Source organism: Strigops habroptila, chromosome 3, assembly GCF_004027225.2.
Source record: "Strigops habroptila isolate Jane chromosome 3, bStrHab1.2.pri, whole genome shotgun sequence".
NCBI classification, from domain to species: Eukaryota; Metazoa; Chordata; class Aves; order Psittaciformes; family Psittacidae; genus Strigops; species Strigops habroptila.
In genome coordinates this window covers 62,553,068-62,569,519 of record NC_044279.2, presented here as the reverse complement: position 1 = coordinate 62,569,519, position 16,452 = coordinate 62,553,068, and the positions used below count along the sequence as shown (strand labels likewise).

General features: G+C 40.5%; 1 protein-coding gene across 1 annotated transcript; it reads right to left on the bottom strand.

Annotated features, from left to right (window-relative positions):
- Positions 1-5,146: 5,146 nt before the first annotated feature.
- Positions 5,147-13,135, bottom strand: RERGL (RERG like). The gene is made up of 5 exons (XM_030480459.1): positions 13,022-13,135; positions 12,860-12,916; positions 11,219-11,292; positions 8,415-8,563; positions 5,147-7,266 (listed from the first exon to the last, which is right to left on the bottom strand). Exons 1-5 carry the CDS (start codon positions 13,071-13,073, stop codon positions 6,984-6,986), a joined length of 615 nt encoding a protein of 204 aa, XP_030336319.1. The 5' UTR covers positions 13,074-13,135; the 3' UTR covers positions 5,147-6,983.
- Between the last annotated feature and the right edge of the window lie 3,317 nt (positions 13,136-16,452).

Genomic DNA, 16,452 nt, shown 5'->3' with positions numbered 1-16,452 from the left:
CTGAACCTTTCCTGAACTGCCTTGTCAGTATATCCTTCCACTAAGAACTTCTGCACCCGTTAGTAAATATCAGCCAAATACAAAGTAAAGTTTCAAAATGCATTGTCTTTCCCTAAGATCAATGAAAAAAAAACCAACCAACTAACCCTATGAATATAAGACAGAGACCAAAAATAGCACTCTTCAGTGAGGAAAAGGCATTTACAATTCATCTGCTGCATATACTCTACAGCAGCAGCCATCTGGTCCATTAGCAACACGCATACCTCTGGGCTTCTCATACTGTTGTTTGGATACTGAAGTGCTGTAATAGTTGGAGGCGTGACGAGAAACTGGTGTGACTGTGGCCTCCCATCAGTGGTCTAAAGGAAATAGCTCACTGAACAACTTTGTTGTTTAGTTAAGCTTCCTGGTGTATGAAATATTTTAAGATTGGAGCTATTTGATGCAAAATCCTCCAGCTAGAAAGCAGAGGACTTTCAACAGCAAATCAAGGCACACGTGATGCAGAGATTTTATGGTGTCCATTTGCAGGTAATGAGCTTGGTTCATTCCATATGGCTGGTAATTGCTATCAGAATAAGTCACAAAATGTGCTAATACCTTCGCTCACACACAAATTGTTGAAACGTATTTTCCAAGTCAGAAAACAACTGGTAAGTTGAATCACTAGCTTGGGAGTCAAGAGACCTGATTTAACTTTCTGCTCCACCTTAGGCTTTTGGAGTTACCGTAGGCAAGCATTTAAAATATGGCTTTGCTGCAGACTACAGTGAAACATCAAGGTCTGCTAGTTAGTTTTTAATGAGCTAGCTTGGAAGCAATCTATGGCAGTACTCACTTAACTTATCCTCAGCTTCATTTCCAGTCCATCCATTAATTTAACATGTGACAGTTGGATTTCAGGGTGTTTCGTGAAGTTCAGCAGGGATCAAATATAATCCAGCACCCTGATCAATCATATGAAATAAATTTAGCGTTAAATGACCCAATGGTCATCTCCAGTTGGATGTTAATTGTCTAACCATAGGGACTCAATTGACTTTGTAAAGTAGGACAGATGGGCTCTGTAGTGCTGAAGATGAAGGGCAAAATAGCTAGCAAAGAGCCCCAAGAGGCCATAACTGGAACATGATTCATCTCACCTAACTTTAGAGATCCCCAACTCTAATTACCTTTACAGTTGGTGGAGAGTTTAATGACTTTTGGAGAGCGATTCATCTGCGTTATTTGAGGCATCACCTTCAAATAAATTGTTTGTTAGAAAGGCATCTAGCTAAGATGGGAATCTAGAAGCAGACCCCCATATTGGGCCAGATGAGTCCAACCTTGGCATCTTCCCAGTAAGTAACCTTGCTTATTTGAAGATTGAAGTAATGTATCTGTCCTACAGCTTACAGATACAAGAAAAAACACTCTTGCCTAACTCTGCTTTAGCTCCCTGCAATGTCTCTCTGTCATGTTCTGGGGATAATACCTTCAGGAAGCTGTAGAAAGACAAGGTGGAGGTCAGACCTCTTATCAGACCAATAGGTGTAGCTGGGAAAATGATAGAAGCTTTCAAGCCCTTCTTGAGGATATTAATATGCATGGATGGTATGTTAACAGGAAACCTTTCAGCATCGTAGACGAGATAGCTGAACTTTATTTCAGCTGAGCTCAGGATTGTCAGTCGTGAGAAAAACCTTACCAACATTTGCAATTTTATTACTAAGGATAGTTTCAAATGCAGCCCTATGAAATGTCATATTGGTAAGCTCAGCATAATCGATAGCAGAATTTTATAGTATTGGAAGGCAGGAGGGTTTTTTCCTGTACTTTATGATCGACGTTCTTGGGTTTATTAGCGCTGATGTTTCAGCCTAAGGAGAAGCGGAAAGGCTTCGTTACTCGCCGAGGAGATGAAGTGTGAGCAAAAGGCCACGAGAGGGAGCTGTAGGAAGCATAAAGCTGCCGTGCTCCTCCTCGTTAAACAGCGTTCAACTTTCAGAGGCTCACAGCATCTTTAAAATAAAGTTTCTTCTGGGAGGGAACTCGCCTGAAAAGTTAGAAATCTCTTGTGGGGAAAAAAAAAACCCAACAAAAAACCAACAAAACAAAACCAAAACCAAAAATAAAAAACTCAAACAAAACACATAAAACGTACAATCACACAACCAAAATCTGGTGTAAAGCCTATTTAAAAAGTTGTGTTTATTATAACTGAAATCTTCACTCGATACCAAAATGCCTATAAAGTTAATTGTTTTAATTTCTGCCTCCTTTATATTTATTTCAAGTAGTAAAACATATTATGTAATACAGATGCAATGCCATTTTGATGCTGAATATGAACTTGCGAGTATACAAGGGGACAGACCTGCTTAGATCATTTGGCTCAATCCCCATGATGAGAAATCTGCTCTCCATTTGTCTTGCTTGTACTGCATATTTCTCTGTACTGTTAGAGGCCTCCATTGTAAAAACTTGGGATGTTTTACAGAGTGCCATAGGAATCAAAAACATATCTGAACTAGCCAGTCTTAAAAAATAAATGTAGCAGTAAATGGCTCAAGTCATGTCAAATATATAGGCCTAAACGTGGATATTAATTATGTAACCAGAGGGACTCAATTTACTTTGTAAAGCAATTAAAAGAAGACAGAAACTTACAGTCTGTTTCTGGAAAAGAGTAATGTCTGTTTAAAAATAACTTCTTACCCAGAATAGCCTGCCTGTCTCACATAATATCAACTGTCAGGCAAAAAACCCCCAAGCCAAACACTTAGGCATTTACAGCTCTGCTTTTTTATGGAAGTATCAAACCTAAGTTTTAAAACAATAAAAGTTAGCAGTTAGGTGCCCAGATCCACATTTAGGCATGCAAAGAAAGACTTTGCTTTTCAAACAGGCTGAACAGCACGTCAAAATTTAGCTTCCTCTTGGTTTATTGCCCATGGGCAGGTTAAGGTATTAAGAGACCTGTGTTCCCGTGGCCAGGTTTAAGGAGGTATGTAGAGGGTACATTTATTTTTTTTTTTATATAGAGTACAGTTTCATATTGCTCTGCATTATTCTAGTAGCCTGGTAGTCTGGGGTTCATTCGTTTGGTTTGTGTTTATTTTTAATGTTTTTAATGTATTTCTTGCTTCAGAGCAGATAGGCAAAGGCTCCAGTCAAGCATAATAATCAGAGCTGGAGTTTGTTCCTCTATCTATAAGCAAAGTAGATCTCTATGAAAACTTTATTAACCCAAAGCACCTGCTCCCAACAAGGACCCTGATAGAAAATTAGCTTATTGTTGAATACTTCCTACACTTTGGTTTTGCTTTGAATGGTATTCGTAATACCCTTTTCTTTATAATGTGCCTTCTGAGAAAACTATTGAGTGATCTGGATTCAGCTGTCAGTGAGACCATCATACCTGTTCAGGCTGATAGCCACAGCATCCATCCCTTTCCCTGCCCACTAGATGGACAGAATGCCAGGATCAGATATCTACTGGTGCATCACCATCAAAGCAATGTAGTCAGGTAGATGGAAAAGAAAGCAACAAGATTGTCCCCACATGACTCACAAGGTTTTTGCACTTCAATGTTCACCCTCCCATCGCTTCAGAAATCAATTTCTAGCAATGGGCTAAAAAACCTGTGGTAGTTTCTTTTGTCCTCAAAGTATATCACAGCATTGAAACTTCTGATCCATCTTTTTTGTGGCTATCCTGATTTAAAGATACTAGAAATAGCATGTTTGGTTTGTCTACTCAATACTGCACGTAATTACTCCTTCTTCCAGGACTCTCATGCTTTAAGTTTTACTGGGACATTTTCCCCTCTGCCCTGTTATGAATGTAGTGGGATTTACAAAAAGAAATAGTTTAATGCATACAGACTTAACAGCAGGAAAAGGAGCTGAGGTAGTGTTTGTCTTGATTGTTTATTTCAAACTATAGTGAGAAAGAGCTTCAAAAAACACCTGAAAGCTCTCTGAGAGACAGCATTTGGGACCTAGAGGCTATTACCTTTATACTTCAGTAGAATCTCTCTGCTTTTATGTGACTGTTTCTAAAGTAAAAACAAGTTGAAGACAGGGGAAAAAGAACATCAATTCTGAGTGCCTTTCTCTGGCAAAATTTTACTGAAACTAGAAAGTTCATATAAACAAGGACTTCCAGATATGACAGCAGGAAACTTTTAACTCCTGTACAGCGATTTCAAAATCTTTTGGTGAGAAAGGATGGGTTCATATGTTGAAGCAACCCATGGCAACATAAATAACTCCATTTCCACTCTCTTCAATGAGTTCAATATGCTCTAGGTGATGTCACTGTCAAGGGTGAGCATCAAACACCACTTACATCTTTTACTGTGCTATGCAAGCAAGGTTCTTGTTTGCATTTTCAAATGTGGCTGAGCTAGTAAGATATTACCTTTTCTGTTAAAACTCCAAGAACACTAAGCAATATATCAGCAATCTCAGCCTTTTAAGTAACTTATTTTTCTTTTAAAAGCCCTCACTGTTAAAAAAAATGCTAACAAAATACACTTAGAAAGGGAGAACATATATCTATCTGCTTTAAAATGGAATTCCTTCTCAGTTCTGCACTCTTGTTCATCTGCACTTACTGGCAATAAAAAGCAAGTGAATCCTGACCCTAAGAACATCAAATTATGTCTATTCTGGGTGCTTTAGTATGCTTAAGTCCAAATGCATCCTGCAGTTGTTTCAGCTGGTTTTCAGGTGAGGGCAACCTATCTTCTGGGCCAGAAGGTAGCTGCTCGTGTTCCAACACTTACCCCATCTAGACAAAAGGGAAAGGAAAACTGTGGGGTATACTGCAGATTCTGCCTGTCCGGAAGCCCACATTTCCATGGATAGAAGCAAATCAAAACTAATTAGCTTCTCTGTTACTATCTCAACACATTTTTAAATGATAATGAATTTCTAAAAAGTTATCTACTGTTCACTGCATAAAGGCACATGAAGGTTTTTTCACTGTGTAGAGGAAACACAGCTAGAGGCTCTTTTTTTGTGCAGGTGTCTGATTCCCAGATTTCCTTTTGTAATTTGTATTCCAGATCTGCATGGTGCTTCACTTTTACAGTAGTCAAAACAGGAAGTCTGTAGCTTGATGCCACAGTAAAGGGAAAAAAAAGGCATTAATACATCCATCTTATATCTAGTTTATTTAATACCATAGCAGTAAATACAGTTCAGAATTCTCAAATCTGGCAATGGTAGAGCTGGAGAGATACAGCTATCTAACAGATCAACAGTCTTAGTAGTAGTTCTGGAATTCCATATGTGCTGGAAAGCTGAAGGGTGTACATGAGTAGTTTTCAAGTTCAACCTCATAGATATTGGTAATAGTTAAATATACTACTCCTGATATGGCAGAGCAGCATCTGCATAGAAATAAAGCAACACTGTGTCTGTCAACACTGAGAACTATATTCCAATATTGGTAGTCTTAAAACAAGTGAAATAAACAGTATCTTTTCCTTAAATAAGAGGAAGTGATCTTTGGTCAACACTTATAAAACTAAAGCACATTTTAATAACAGTGATGCTAAGATTATATAGGTTCCTTATATTATCTTAATGGGGTGGACATTTGAAAATCGGTATTCTGCTGTGAGTGATTAAGTAATGTTACAAGTTTCAATGCAGGTAAAATTTCAGAGCACAGGTAGGCTTCAACTCAGCAGCTTACAAAGACTGGATCTCAGCTGTCTTGTGGGATGGTTAGGAGGCAGTAATTCATCTTCAGATCACTCCCCTTTCATAATTTCTGTATGAGCACAGCATTTTCAAACACGCTGGGCTAAGCCCTTATTTAGTTGTCTACAGTAAGAGCTCTGACTGTCACTTGACAACCTATTTATACCCATCTGATGTTTAATATCCACATTTGAAAAGTGTAGCTAACATATTCCTTAGTGTTCTCTCAAGTGGCATTTCAATACCATAGTGATGACTAGTTGTAAAGACATTGGTCCTTAGGAAAAACACTCTATGCAATTTAGGAGCACAGGCCTTACCAGCAGGCTGACCTTTAAATCCAGGCAGACATCCTAAACAACTTGTGCTCTTTACTAGACCACATGCTTTTCAAGCCTTCACTCCCATCTAAAATTTAGCAGGCACAGAAATATTTTTGCAGTCCATGAAAACTGGTCCGTGAAAGGGATGAGCCCAAGATGTTACCCTGGCCTTAACACTGGCCCTAGCCATAGAATTATTTCACTAAACAATGACCTTGCCAAAACAATCTGATGCTCACTGGCTAACATTTCACTAACATTTCAGTTCCCACCCTGCTCAACCCTCTCTACTTTCTTTCATCACTCAAAATGAAAAAAAAACCCAAACCTGAAACAGGAGACCATAGTGCTTTGTTTATCTGTTTCCCTACTTATAGTGCCTCTGCAAGGCAGCTTTGCAGGTAAATACCTCTTGTAGATTTGGTGTCTAAACATTTAATTCATATGAATTTTAGCAGGTGTTAGGCACCTTTAGGCACACAAGGATCTGACCCATCCTTCCTTAAATACATTATTACATGAAGCAGCACTGTTTTGCTTTAGTGCAAGTGTTCTTGCATAAAAAAACCCAACCACTTCTCAAAATTCTGAAGATTTTGATCAACAAGGCTGAGTTTATTGGAAATAACTGTTCATACTTCAATTGCACCTAGAAGCCCTATCCAAGACCATGCTGGTGTTTAATAAATACAGACTAAAGCTCTCCTCTGAAGAACTTAAGATAAATGGTGAGAGGAGCAGCTTAGTGACATAACCCTAACACAGTAAATCTGTAGCAGAACTGGATATAGATGGTCAGGTCTTCTAGGTCTAGACCATGTCCACTTGACCTTATTATATCCTGCCTTTGGTTTCTTCTGTCTTACTCCTCCAGGCACTGACCTTTGGAGGAAACTGAATCCAAGAGCTGCCTGTGCTCCATTATTTCATCTTGTTCCTACTTCAAGAATAGCTCAACTTTTACACAGATTTCCTTCTCTTTCCAAACACATTGTTGATTAATTTGGCCATTGACTTTGATCCACTTGGTCGTCTCTTTTCCTTCACTTTGAAATTTGATGTGATAGTCCTCAGGACTTTTGTGAACATTGCCACAACTTCTTGATAATGTTCTGCTGCAGACAGTTCACAGAATTGGCACTTGTTATCTATTGCCAGCTTCTGTCCTTCATCCCAGCCAACTTCCCTCATGTGGCATAAATCTTGTTTATTACCAACCAAAAATACTGATGACTCAGCCATTCTGAAATGAAAAAAGTTCCGATTAAAGATACGTTACAATACTGTGCTGTATGCTGTGCTATATATATATAGCTTGTGTATGAAAAGTATATATGTTCAGGATAATAGGCATTTGAAAAAAAAAAACCCAAACAAACAAGAGAACAAGCCAAATCCATAACCTTGCCAGGTGGAATTACAGTTTTCCATTTGCCATAGTCACATATCAAGATTTTCCAGACAAGCTATGCTCCATCAGTATGTTTTCATTTTGGTTCCTGTACTCAGTGAATTTATGTATTTTTCATCCACTGTAGTTTTCATACTCTGTACTGCTGAGTATATTGTCAGCTCCTGGATTTCATGAAGAAGCAAGCTGATCATTATCTCCATTTATAGATAACAGAATATAGTCAAAGAGATGCATCAGTGTCAATGGCGTAATTCAGAAGAAAACACAGGAATCCTAATTCTAAGCTTTTACTAAAATGACTCCTTCCAGAAAAATCTTAATTAAGAAAGGTCAGCAGTGAAACAGGCAAGAGAGTGGGATTTTTTTGGTTGGTTGTTTTTACTTTTCACTCCACTTCTCATAAATGTGAGTGAAATCATTTCCTTGTATTTACAAAGCACCTCAGCTGACTGATGCAGGAATAAACACCACCACATGTACTCAGACTTGCAATTTTGGTGGTTCTTTTTGAAAGTGGTCTGTTTCTTACCACATGGTCATCCATGTGCACAAATAATGTTGGGCTCACTGCTAAAGACAGTTTAGGAGACATTCATGGTCTTAATTTATTGTGGGAAGAACTTTCTTCAGCCCCCACATTGGTGCATCTCTATCGGTAATAGAGTGGGCGAGTAAAAGCCTAGACTGACTCTGCTGCTTTTTACCCATCCATGTAAATCACAGCAGAGATTTATGGCAATTATTTAAATAGTAGTGCTATAAGAAATAACAATAAAAATCCCAATGTACTTGGCTTTGGATACACTGAAATAGATTGCCATTTGCAACACAGTTTACCTTCAGGTACCTTATTGTTGGTAGTTACGCCACTTGGATGCTGCTGGATTTTAATTGCTACTAGGATGCCTACAGCTCAAAGAAAAGTTCTCAGCTTTTTTATATGTTTGCTGAGGGGAAAAAAAAATAAGGCCACTTACTTTTTACAAGATCCTGTGCGAGACTCTCGAATCCTGTACAGCAATGCTTTTGCAAATGCAAATGATGCTCTGTCACTGATGTCGTAAACAATGATAAATCCATCAGCCCAGTGGAGCTCGTCTGTGAGGGAGAGCTTCCCCTGCTGTGGCTGAAAGAAGTTCAAATTCACATGCAAAAAGAATGTTACTGTTGTCACTTCAGAGCATTTTCTTTGTCACTGTGAATATGAGAATGTTGTATCTTTTATTGCAAAAAATATTAATAGGTCTAGGTGCTGGCGCTGAATTCAGGTGAGTCCTGCTCCAAAAGGCTCACAAATAACCAGCACTACTTATGGCACTTTGAATCACTGACAAATTCCTTATGAAACATTTACAGTTTGTTTAAGCAGTAAAACTGTGTAACCTGTATAGCCATTGCTTATGCTGAATATTTTGCAGTTACATGAGAATGAAACATGCAGGAGCCATCAATATTTGTGTGGTTTCTGGTTATAGCTCTGTTTTGCACATTCCTAATAGTCTGACTACAGTAAGCTTTTTGTTTGTGTTTTTCTTCATTTGTTTTGTTTCTTCTTTGCTTTGTTCAAGTCTGAAACACAGCTTACCTGTAGGATAAATTTCTAAAGAGCTAAGAAAAAGACCTCCTTCCAATCTGCAGTTGACTTTAAGAAAACTAGTGACAAGTCACTCAAGTGATAATGGGGTTAATTATCCAATCCTTCAGTCCCTTCACCCTGAGAAACTGTTGCAGTTAGGATTTCTAGAAACCAACAGCTGCAAACTGTCCCATTAAGCTAAGGATTGTAATTTCAAAACTACTTTAAAATAGCCTATCCCTGCAGACAATTTGGCAGCAGCTAGAAAAACCATGTGAGCCAAGACAGGTAAAAAACTGGAAGTTGACCAGCATAAAAATAAAAACCCTTGACTTTTGCTCTGGAAAACCCACCTTGAATAGCAATTTGAGCACTGTTTTAAGTTATTCTCTCACTAGTTTATACATTGCTATTTACAGTGTATAATCTCCACTGACATCCCACCCTCGTTGCCTTGATTAGCTCAGCATCTGGGCAGCACAGTAGCATCATAAACAGCTGGACAGGGAAGGTTGTAACTTCTCTTGAGGGATGGAATGCTGGCAGTGAAAAGGGATGCATAAGAATGAAAAGATGGAACAAGTTTCCAGAACTGTCTGAAGACTTCAGTATGTTGAATACAACAGGGTTTTTTTTCTAATGTTGTGGTGACTGCACAGCAGGTTTAGGGGCAGGAAAGATGACTTGTGTGTGTCACAGCTGTTTCCCAGATAGATGAAGGGACAGTGAGCTTTGCAGAACAGGGATCCAGCTGTTAGAGAGAAGCCTCAGGGAGCAAGATTTCAGGAAGCAGAAATAAAAATGACAACTCTTCCTTCCCCAGTCTGGCCTCCTCTTGGGACCTGCTTTTCTTCCCCAGCTACCAGCAACCATGGATATAGGACTTCTGTACCCCATCCATCTCTTTCTACAAGCACCGGTCCTATCAGACAAAAAGCAATACCAGACTCTATTTGCTACCTACTCCTCTGCAGGCACTAAGAAGTCAGGAAGAAAGCAGCAAACAGCTAAAGTTAGGCCTAAGGAAGAACTGTACAGGACAGCTCAGAGTGCTGGCAACAGGAGTTGCCCTTAACAGCTGATCTCTGGTCTCCTTAAAAGCAAAAAGGTGCCCAAACTGTAGTAACCAAAGCCTTCTACCCATAATGTAGTCTAACCTGCTTTATGCTAGCTGCCAGTCTGTTTCAAGTATCTTAGTAAAGTTGTTCACAGGCCAGATGATTTAATATGTGTCACAGTTTAAGCACAGCTTCCACAGTAAGTGGAAGCTATAGATGGCTTAGGAAAGGGGACAGAGAGGTGGAAGCAAATCCACAGAACAGTACATTCTGACAGATTGCATGGCGAGGGAAGAATCCATGATGTTACACGACACGGGCTATTTCAGGATCCTCACTGCTCTAGGACAAGCAATCCTGTTGCTTGTCTCTAGGAAGGCAGATTGGTTTTGGTGGTTCATTTTATGTGCTCTCTGGGTTAAGTTTTAAGTCCTTGAATTTAAGCCTGGGTCAGACTTTCAGTGCTTTGGCTTTAGCATTCATCATGCTAGTTGATATAAGGCAAGATCACTGCCCATAAGGGAACCTTGCACGCTAACGTGATTAGCCAGACAGACCTACATAGGTCTGCACGTGTTACACAGTACCTAAGTTTCTCTATTCCTCTAATAGCAAGAAAGAATACAAAAATCTTTATTTCAAAGCTGTTTATTGTGATCAGAGTTCAGCCGTTAACATGTGCAAGCCTGCGTTATGGCTCTCCTTGGATATGTTCTGTGAATGCAAGTCTTACTTCCAGGCCTGTCTGCTTGGACCATTTCTGCAGGGATTCAATAAACTGCTTGCTTTATAAACTAAATTTCATCCATTTAGGGTATTTGAGAAAACTGCACATAATCCTATAACTTACCTCTGTATTTACCTATATAAGGCAGAAGTGGAAAAAGTTATTTCTGTTAGTTGTATTCCAAAAACCAAAAGCGTTTACAGAAAAAATAACCAATTAAGGGCTTCTTCCATGAAATGAGAAAGTACTCAGCAGTTCTGAGCCACAGCAACTATAAAATTTCAGCCTTTATAAAAAAAGCAAACAGAGATTCCAAGAACAGACAAGAAGTTTGTAACACACACATTCCCCTCCTGGCACTTTTTGCCATTACACAGGTAAAATGAAGAACAGCCTTTCTTTGTTCCCTAAAATTCTTACCTGTGAACAAGGATCATAAATTTCCAAGTGTATCTGCCTCTCATCCAGGCATAAGTGTTTAGTGTAGATGCATTCTAGAAAACGTACAGTATGCAAAGAAAGCCAGCATTAGTGACTGGGGATGGTGGTGAAAAGACAGCAAAAGTGCGACTGGATAATACTGAGGGTTCCCTGAGTATTGTCTAGGTTTTCAAGGAGTCTGGGTGGTGGGTTTTGTGGTGGTTTTTTTTTTTTTGGGAGGGGGGTTGGGGGGTAGGTTGTCTGGTGGTTTGATTTTTTTGTTTGTATTGTGGTGGGGTTTTTTTTTTTTGTTTTAAATACACACTAGAAACAAACCTATTTCATTTTCAACACCCAAAGTGTCCAGCCCCTTAGGCTGACCAACACCATTTCACTCTGGTGTTCTGTCAAAGTGTTGATGTAAAGAATACTTTCAGATCCTAGTTTTCCTCTCCCAAAATCAAGGTAAAGTGGGATGTACAATGTTTAGAAACAGCTAAATGCTGATGATTTCTCAGCTTGATACCAAGGCTCAGTGTTATGAAAGTAGTAGGGCAGCCTATTTGTAAATTCCGATTCTGCACAGAAGTTATTATTTAGTAATCATAACTTATACGTGACAGCTTAGACCTGGATAATCTATCTAGAACACAAACTGTTCTTTCAGTCTGCATTTGTATAGTAAAAAGTATCCGTAGAGCATTTATGTACAACTGTAACTCCACTTTCAGAGTAAGTTTTTAGATATTTTCAATGCAATTCAGCTTAGTATTTCTATTTTACATTTTACTTACGAATCACGGGAAGCTACTCTTTTTGTAAAAAAACTGGCTTTGGAAAGCGCTCTCCACTTTAGCAAGGAAAGTGAGGCAGATAACAATCTCCATGTCCTATTAAGTTTTGGGACTTCTCATGCCCCATAATCTGGAGTGGCACACTTTCAAAGGTGTATCAGTTAAACAGTGCTTCCATGCACGATGTGAAAGTTCAAGTCCTGCTTTGCCATCTCCCAAGACCTTAGAAGTGTCTTAAGGATCAGTGTATTTGTTCTGGCATGAATGAGAAATTCTACCCTCAGCACGGCAAGGCTTTCCACAAAGCTATCAAATCAGTGCACTCCTGCAAAAGCAGTGGGCTTTGCATTATGCTTTGATTAACCAGTAGTGCCTGATAAACAGTTTCACCTCTCCTCTGGAGCTGAGAAGAAGATATGCAATAGAACAGGTGCTGGGGCTGTTTGGGTCTATTTCTTTACTCTCCTCTTTATCTCCTCTCAAATTGAGTTTACTATAATCTACCCACGCCTCGCACATGCAGCCTCGTTATCTTTCCTTAGTAAGCCCCCCCACAGTTGCTTTGTGACAAGCGCTGCATCAGCCCCCGTGTACTTAACTGGAGTTTAAAGATACCTGGCTCGCGTTTTCCCGCCTTCAAAGCTCTCCCTTCATCAGGAACTCTCGCAAGATAAGCAAGAAGAAACTTAAACCTTTCCGAGTTGTTCTGTGACTCTGCGTTTCTACCCAATTCCTCGTTCAAGTGTTTGAAGCGTTTCACCTTGCCTTCCCTCCCTCCCCGGACAGCCCCGGGTGGAGGCCTCACACGGCGCCACCCCTTCCCGCCGCCCCGTCCCCGAAGCCTCACCGGCGTTGGATGCGTACTCCCCGATGAACCGCCGCGTCAGAAACCGCACCGCCAGCGCTGCGGGGGGGAGAGAAGCACACACACCACGTTTAGCGGGGGCCTGCCCGCCGCCCCCAAACCCGACGTACGATCAGGCCGGGGCCGCCCTCCTCCCCGCCTTACCCGACTTGCCGGCTCCGCTGCCGCCCAGCACAGCCAGCTTCACTTCGGTCATGCCGCCACCAGGCCGCTCACCGCTGCCTCCATTTCTTTATAGCCGCCGGGCCGAGCGCGGCTGCGTCGGTGACACCGCCCAGCAGCCCGCCTTCGCCCAGCTCCCCCCGCCATCCCCCGGCCGCTTTCCCCGCCCCGCCGGCGAGGCCGGTAGGTACAGCTGCCTGCGGGGGTCGGTAGATTTCATCTTCTCTGACAGGCACCCTCCTTCTCCTCGTCGGACCTTCCTCCCACCGCCTCGTCGTCTACCGCAAAAACTTTCTTCAGGCGGCCTTCTTGCCACCCGGCCCGGTCCTTTGCAGGCTGGCGGGTCCCTCGCCTGCTCTTCTTTCTTGCTCTTTCCTGCGCTTCTCTTCTGCTCTTCTTCTTCCTCCTCCTCTTCTTTTCCCCCCCTACGCTCAGCTCCAGGCCTCACAGTGCGCAAAGCACTTTTAGAAACTAGGGCGAAAGGGGAAAGAAGAAAGAGATGTTCTCTAGCTGGGGAGTGTATTTGTTTATTTTTGCTGTAAGTTTGTTTGGAGGCTGTCATTATTTTGTACCAGGAATGTGAAAGTGAAGAAACTAAAGTGATTAGTTCTATCTATTTTAAATGGTACTGAGGTAACTTGCTAAAATAAGTGTTTTGTGCTTCTCTGGTGTTCTCCACCCCAGGTTTCAAAACTAATCACTCACTAAACCTCTGATCCTGCATGTTGGTGGATGGTGCTTAGCTGAGGCTTACAACACTCCTCTGAAGCTGGAAAATAAGACACATATGGTAGGTGAGGGACAAAGGGCTAAACCTGCAGAAAAGACAGCCTGCATCTGCTGCACATCTGATGTCATTAGATGGCTCCTCAAGTGCTCCCTAATGGCTATTGAGCTCTGAAAGTGCATAAAATACTTGGGTACATAGGTCTAGTTAGTCCACTGCTGAACAGAAGATTGCTTCAACATCCAGGTTACACTTGTGTACTTATTCTGTTCATATTTATTTTATTTGGTTTATATAACTTGAATACTTAATTCTGGTATTTTTATTCTCTTCTGATGAAACTGTTGCGTATGGTATAAATGCTTCAATAAAGTACTGCTTCAGTATGCTTCCTAGTGGGTATTACACATGCAACAGATTTACATGAGCTAAAAAAAAGAGGCAGACAAGGTACTTGACCATATGTTTGTTATAGCTGAAGAAGTGCTTAGTGGAGGAAAATATATTTAATAATAAACATGCAGGCACAACTTGGCTCCAAGGCCCCTGACTTACAAGTATGTAATCGTTTTTTTTTTTTGTAGTTTTCTGCTACTCTTCACTTACAGAAAAAGTTATGGTTTTAGAAGGACTTTAGTCTGACCTTTTATGGCTATTTTAACATTAGTTTTTGAAATAGTGCAATGCAGAGATCACTAGGCTGGAGTCAATATTGGTATAACTGGCACAACTTAGTATTTTACTATTTCATATACATTGAAACCACTGCATCAGAAAAATCTAAAACTGCTTATCCATGTGCACCATTATCAAGGCTGTGACTTTTGCAGGCGAATAAATGGTTCTGGTGTTTCTTTTAAGCAGAAGTGTGAGGTTTGAACCTGACTGTCTCACAGCTTGGGAACGTACTTTAGTTTCTGTTGAAGTACATACAGATGATCACTATGCCATAGAAAGGGTGATTAAGGCAGTTTTAACCCCTGTAAACAGTCCATGGTACAGGAGAACAGAAGTTAACTCCGAAGAAAGATTTGGCTCAAGATGCACTCCTCAGGTTGGCTTTTCCTCCTCCCCGATTTTTTTTGCACTGCTCATTCATGGCAACGTTGGTTTACTATAATCCTGTCACTCAGTCCTGCCCTTGTGGTGTGGTGGGCCAGCACAACTCTTTGTGGAGGTCTGTTGTGAAACTGAACAGGGAAACAATTATGTTGTTTCAGCTCAATGAATTCTGTTGAATTCTGTGATAGAGCCATAGTGGAGATTTCCCAGTAACTGTGGGAAGACTCTAGTCTGTTTCAGACACTCTTGCAGCCAAGTGACTGCAAGTGAAATCAGAAGGTAAGAGACTTCACTGTACAGGAAACTTAGGCATCAATATTAAAGGTATGGCAGCTTGTTCAAAATCAAATGCTGCAGTACTTGGGATGTAAGTTGTGCAGACAGAATCCAGCTCTCCTATTCCCCTTACTGGGACTTGACTACATGAACACTTCTCTCACCTAGACAGCAGATATGATAACCAAATTAGGGTGTTGCCCATGTTAAAGAATATATTGCCTGGAGCTTTTATTTCTTTTAGTAATTAAAAAAAAAAAAAAAATGTTAAGAAGACCGAGAGTTTGTTGTGTATATTCTGTATGCATATACCTTAAAGCACTAGAGAAATTAAGTTTTAATTGAAGATTAAACAACGTGAATGTTTCTGTTCTGAAAGACTGTCTTTCTCCATTCAAATTCCCTCAGCTTGCTCGCTTTCCATCAGTATGACTGTCTTTACCTGCAACTTACACAGTTGTCTTTTTCAGTTCCTTCCATTACTGATTCTGTGCTGGCCATGCCTCTGTACTGGAATAGGTTTACTTTCATTACCCATAGGTGTAAATGTCTGTACAAGGGTAGAGGTGCATAGAAAACAGTTCATTTCTCTAGTGAGAAGAAGCTTACATGTAAGTTTTGGGTTTGGTAGTCAAAACTGAGTCAACTCTGTGCTGCTCAAGTTAGAAGTGATGAAACTTTCTTTACATGTGTAAAGCTCTGCTATGAAAACAGTAGGCTTCTAATAGATATACTGGAAATAAATCATTAACCAGCTAAATTACTTTTGCAGTGAACATGGTGGAGGATTGATTTTGAATTGTTTAAGCTAAAAGTTTTCAGAAGTCTGAAGATCACTGGTGAGATGAGGTCACTTTCCATTTCATTCCCAGTTTTGTAGATGAAGACTTCTGTGGCTTGATGCCAAGACCTCTGGGAGTCATAACTGCTTGTGGGAAAAATTAACATCAGGGAAAAAAAAACCATTTACTTTCCTTTTAAGCTTTTTTTGGTGCAGCTTAGCTGCTGGAAATGAGGTGAAATTGGGAGTATTTGACTATCCGTACTCTGTGTACAACAATAATGCCTCGATCCAGAACGCACAATTAGAAACCGCTGGCTGAAGCAGGTGCCAGCTGTTTGCTTTGTATGGCACAGGATTTCTAAAGCTTGCTGAAATTTGCATCCCTGTGGAATTAGTCCCCTTTTGGCTTATGGAGTAATGTTTTCCAGAGAAAATCTGTCTTTCAAAGCCCACTTTCCATCAGGTCTTCAGGTAGAGCACTGTAAATTATACATCTGCTGCTCTAACTGCTTCCATAGCATGTGAACTGGCCAACTAGAGTTCTGAAACCACAGCAAAACTAGA

Excerpts from the sequence above, each read along its gene's own strand:
- RERGL (XM_030480459.1), bottom strand. The coding sequence starts at position 13,073 with ATGACCGAAGTGAAGCTGGCTGTGCTGGGCGGCAGCGGAGCCGGCAAG. Across the intron at positions 12,917-13,021 it reads CAGCGGAGCCGGCAAGTCGG|CGCTGGCGGTGCGGTTTCTG; the intron begins GTAAGGCGGGGA and ends TCCCCCCCGCAG. Across the intron at positions 7,267-8,414 it reads CGCACAGGATCTTGTAAAAA|AATGGCTGAGTCATCAGTAT; the intron begins GTAAGTGGCCTT and ends TTTTCATTTCAG.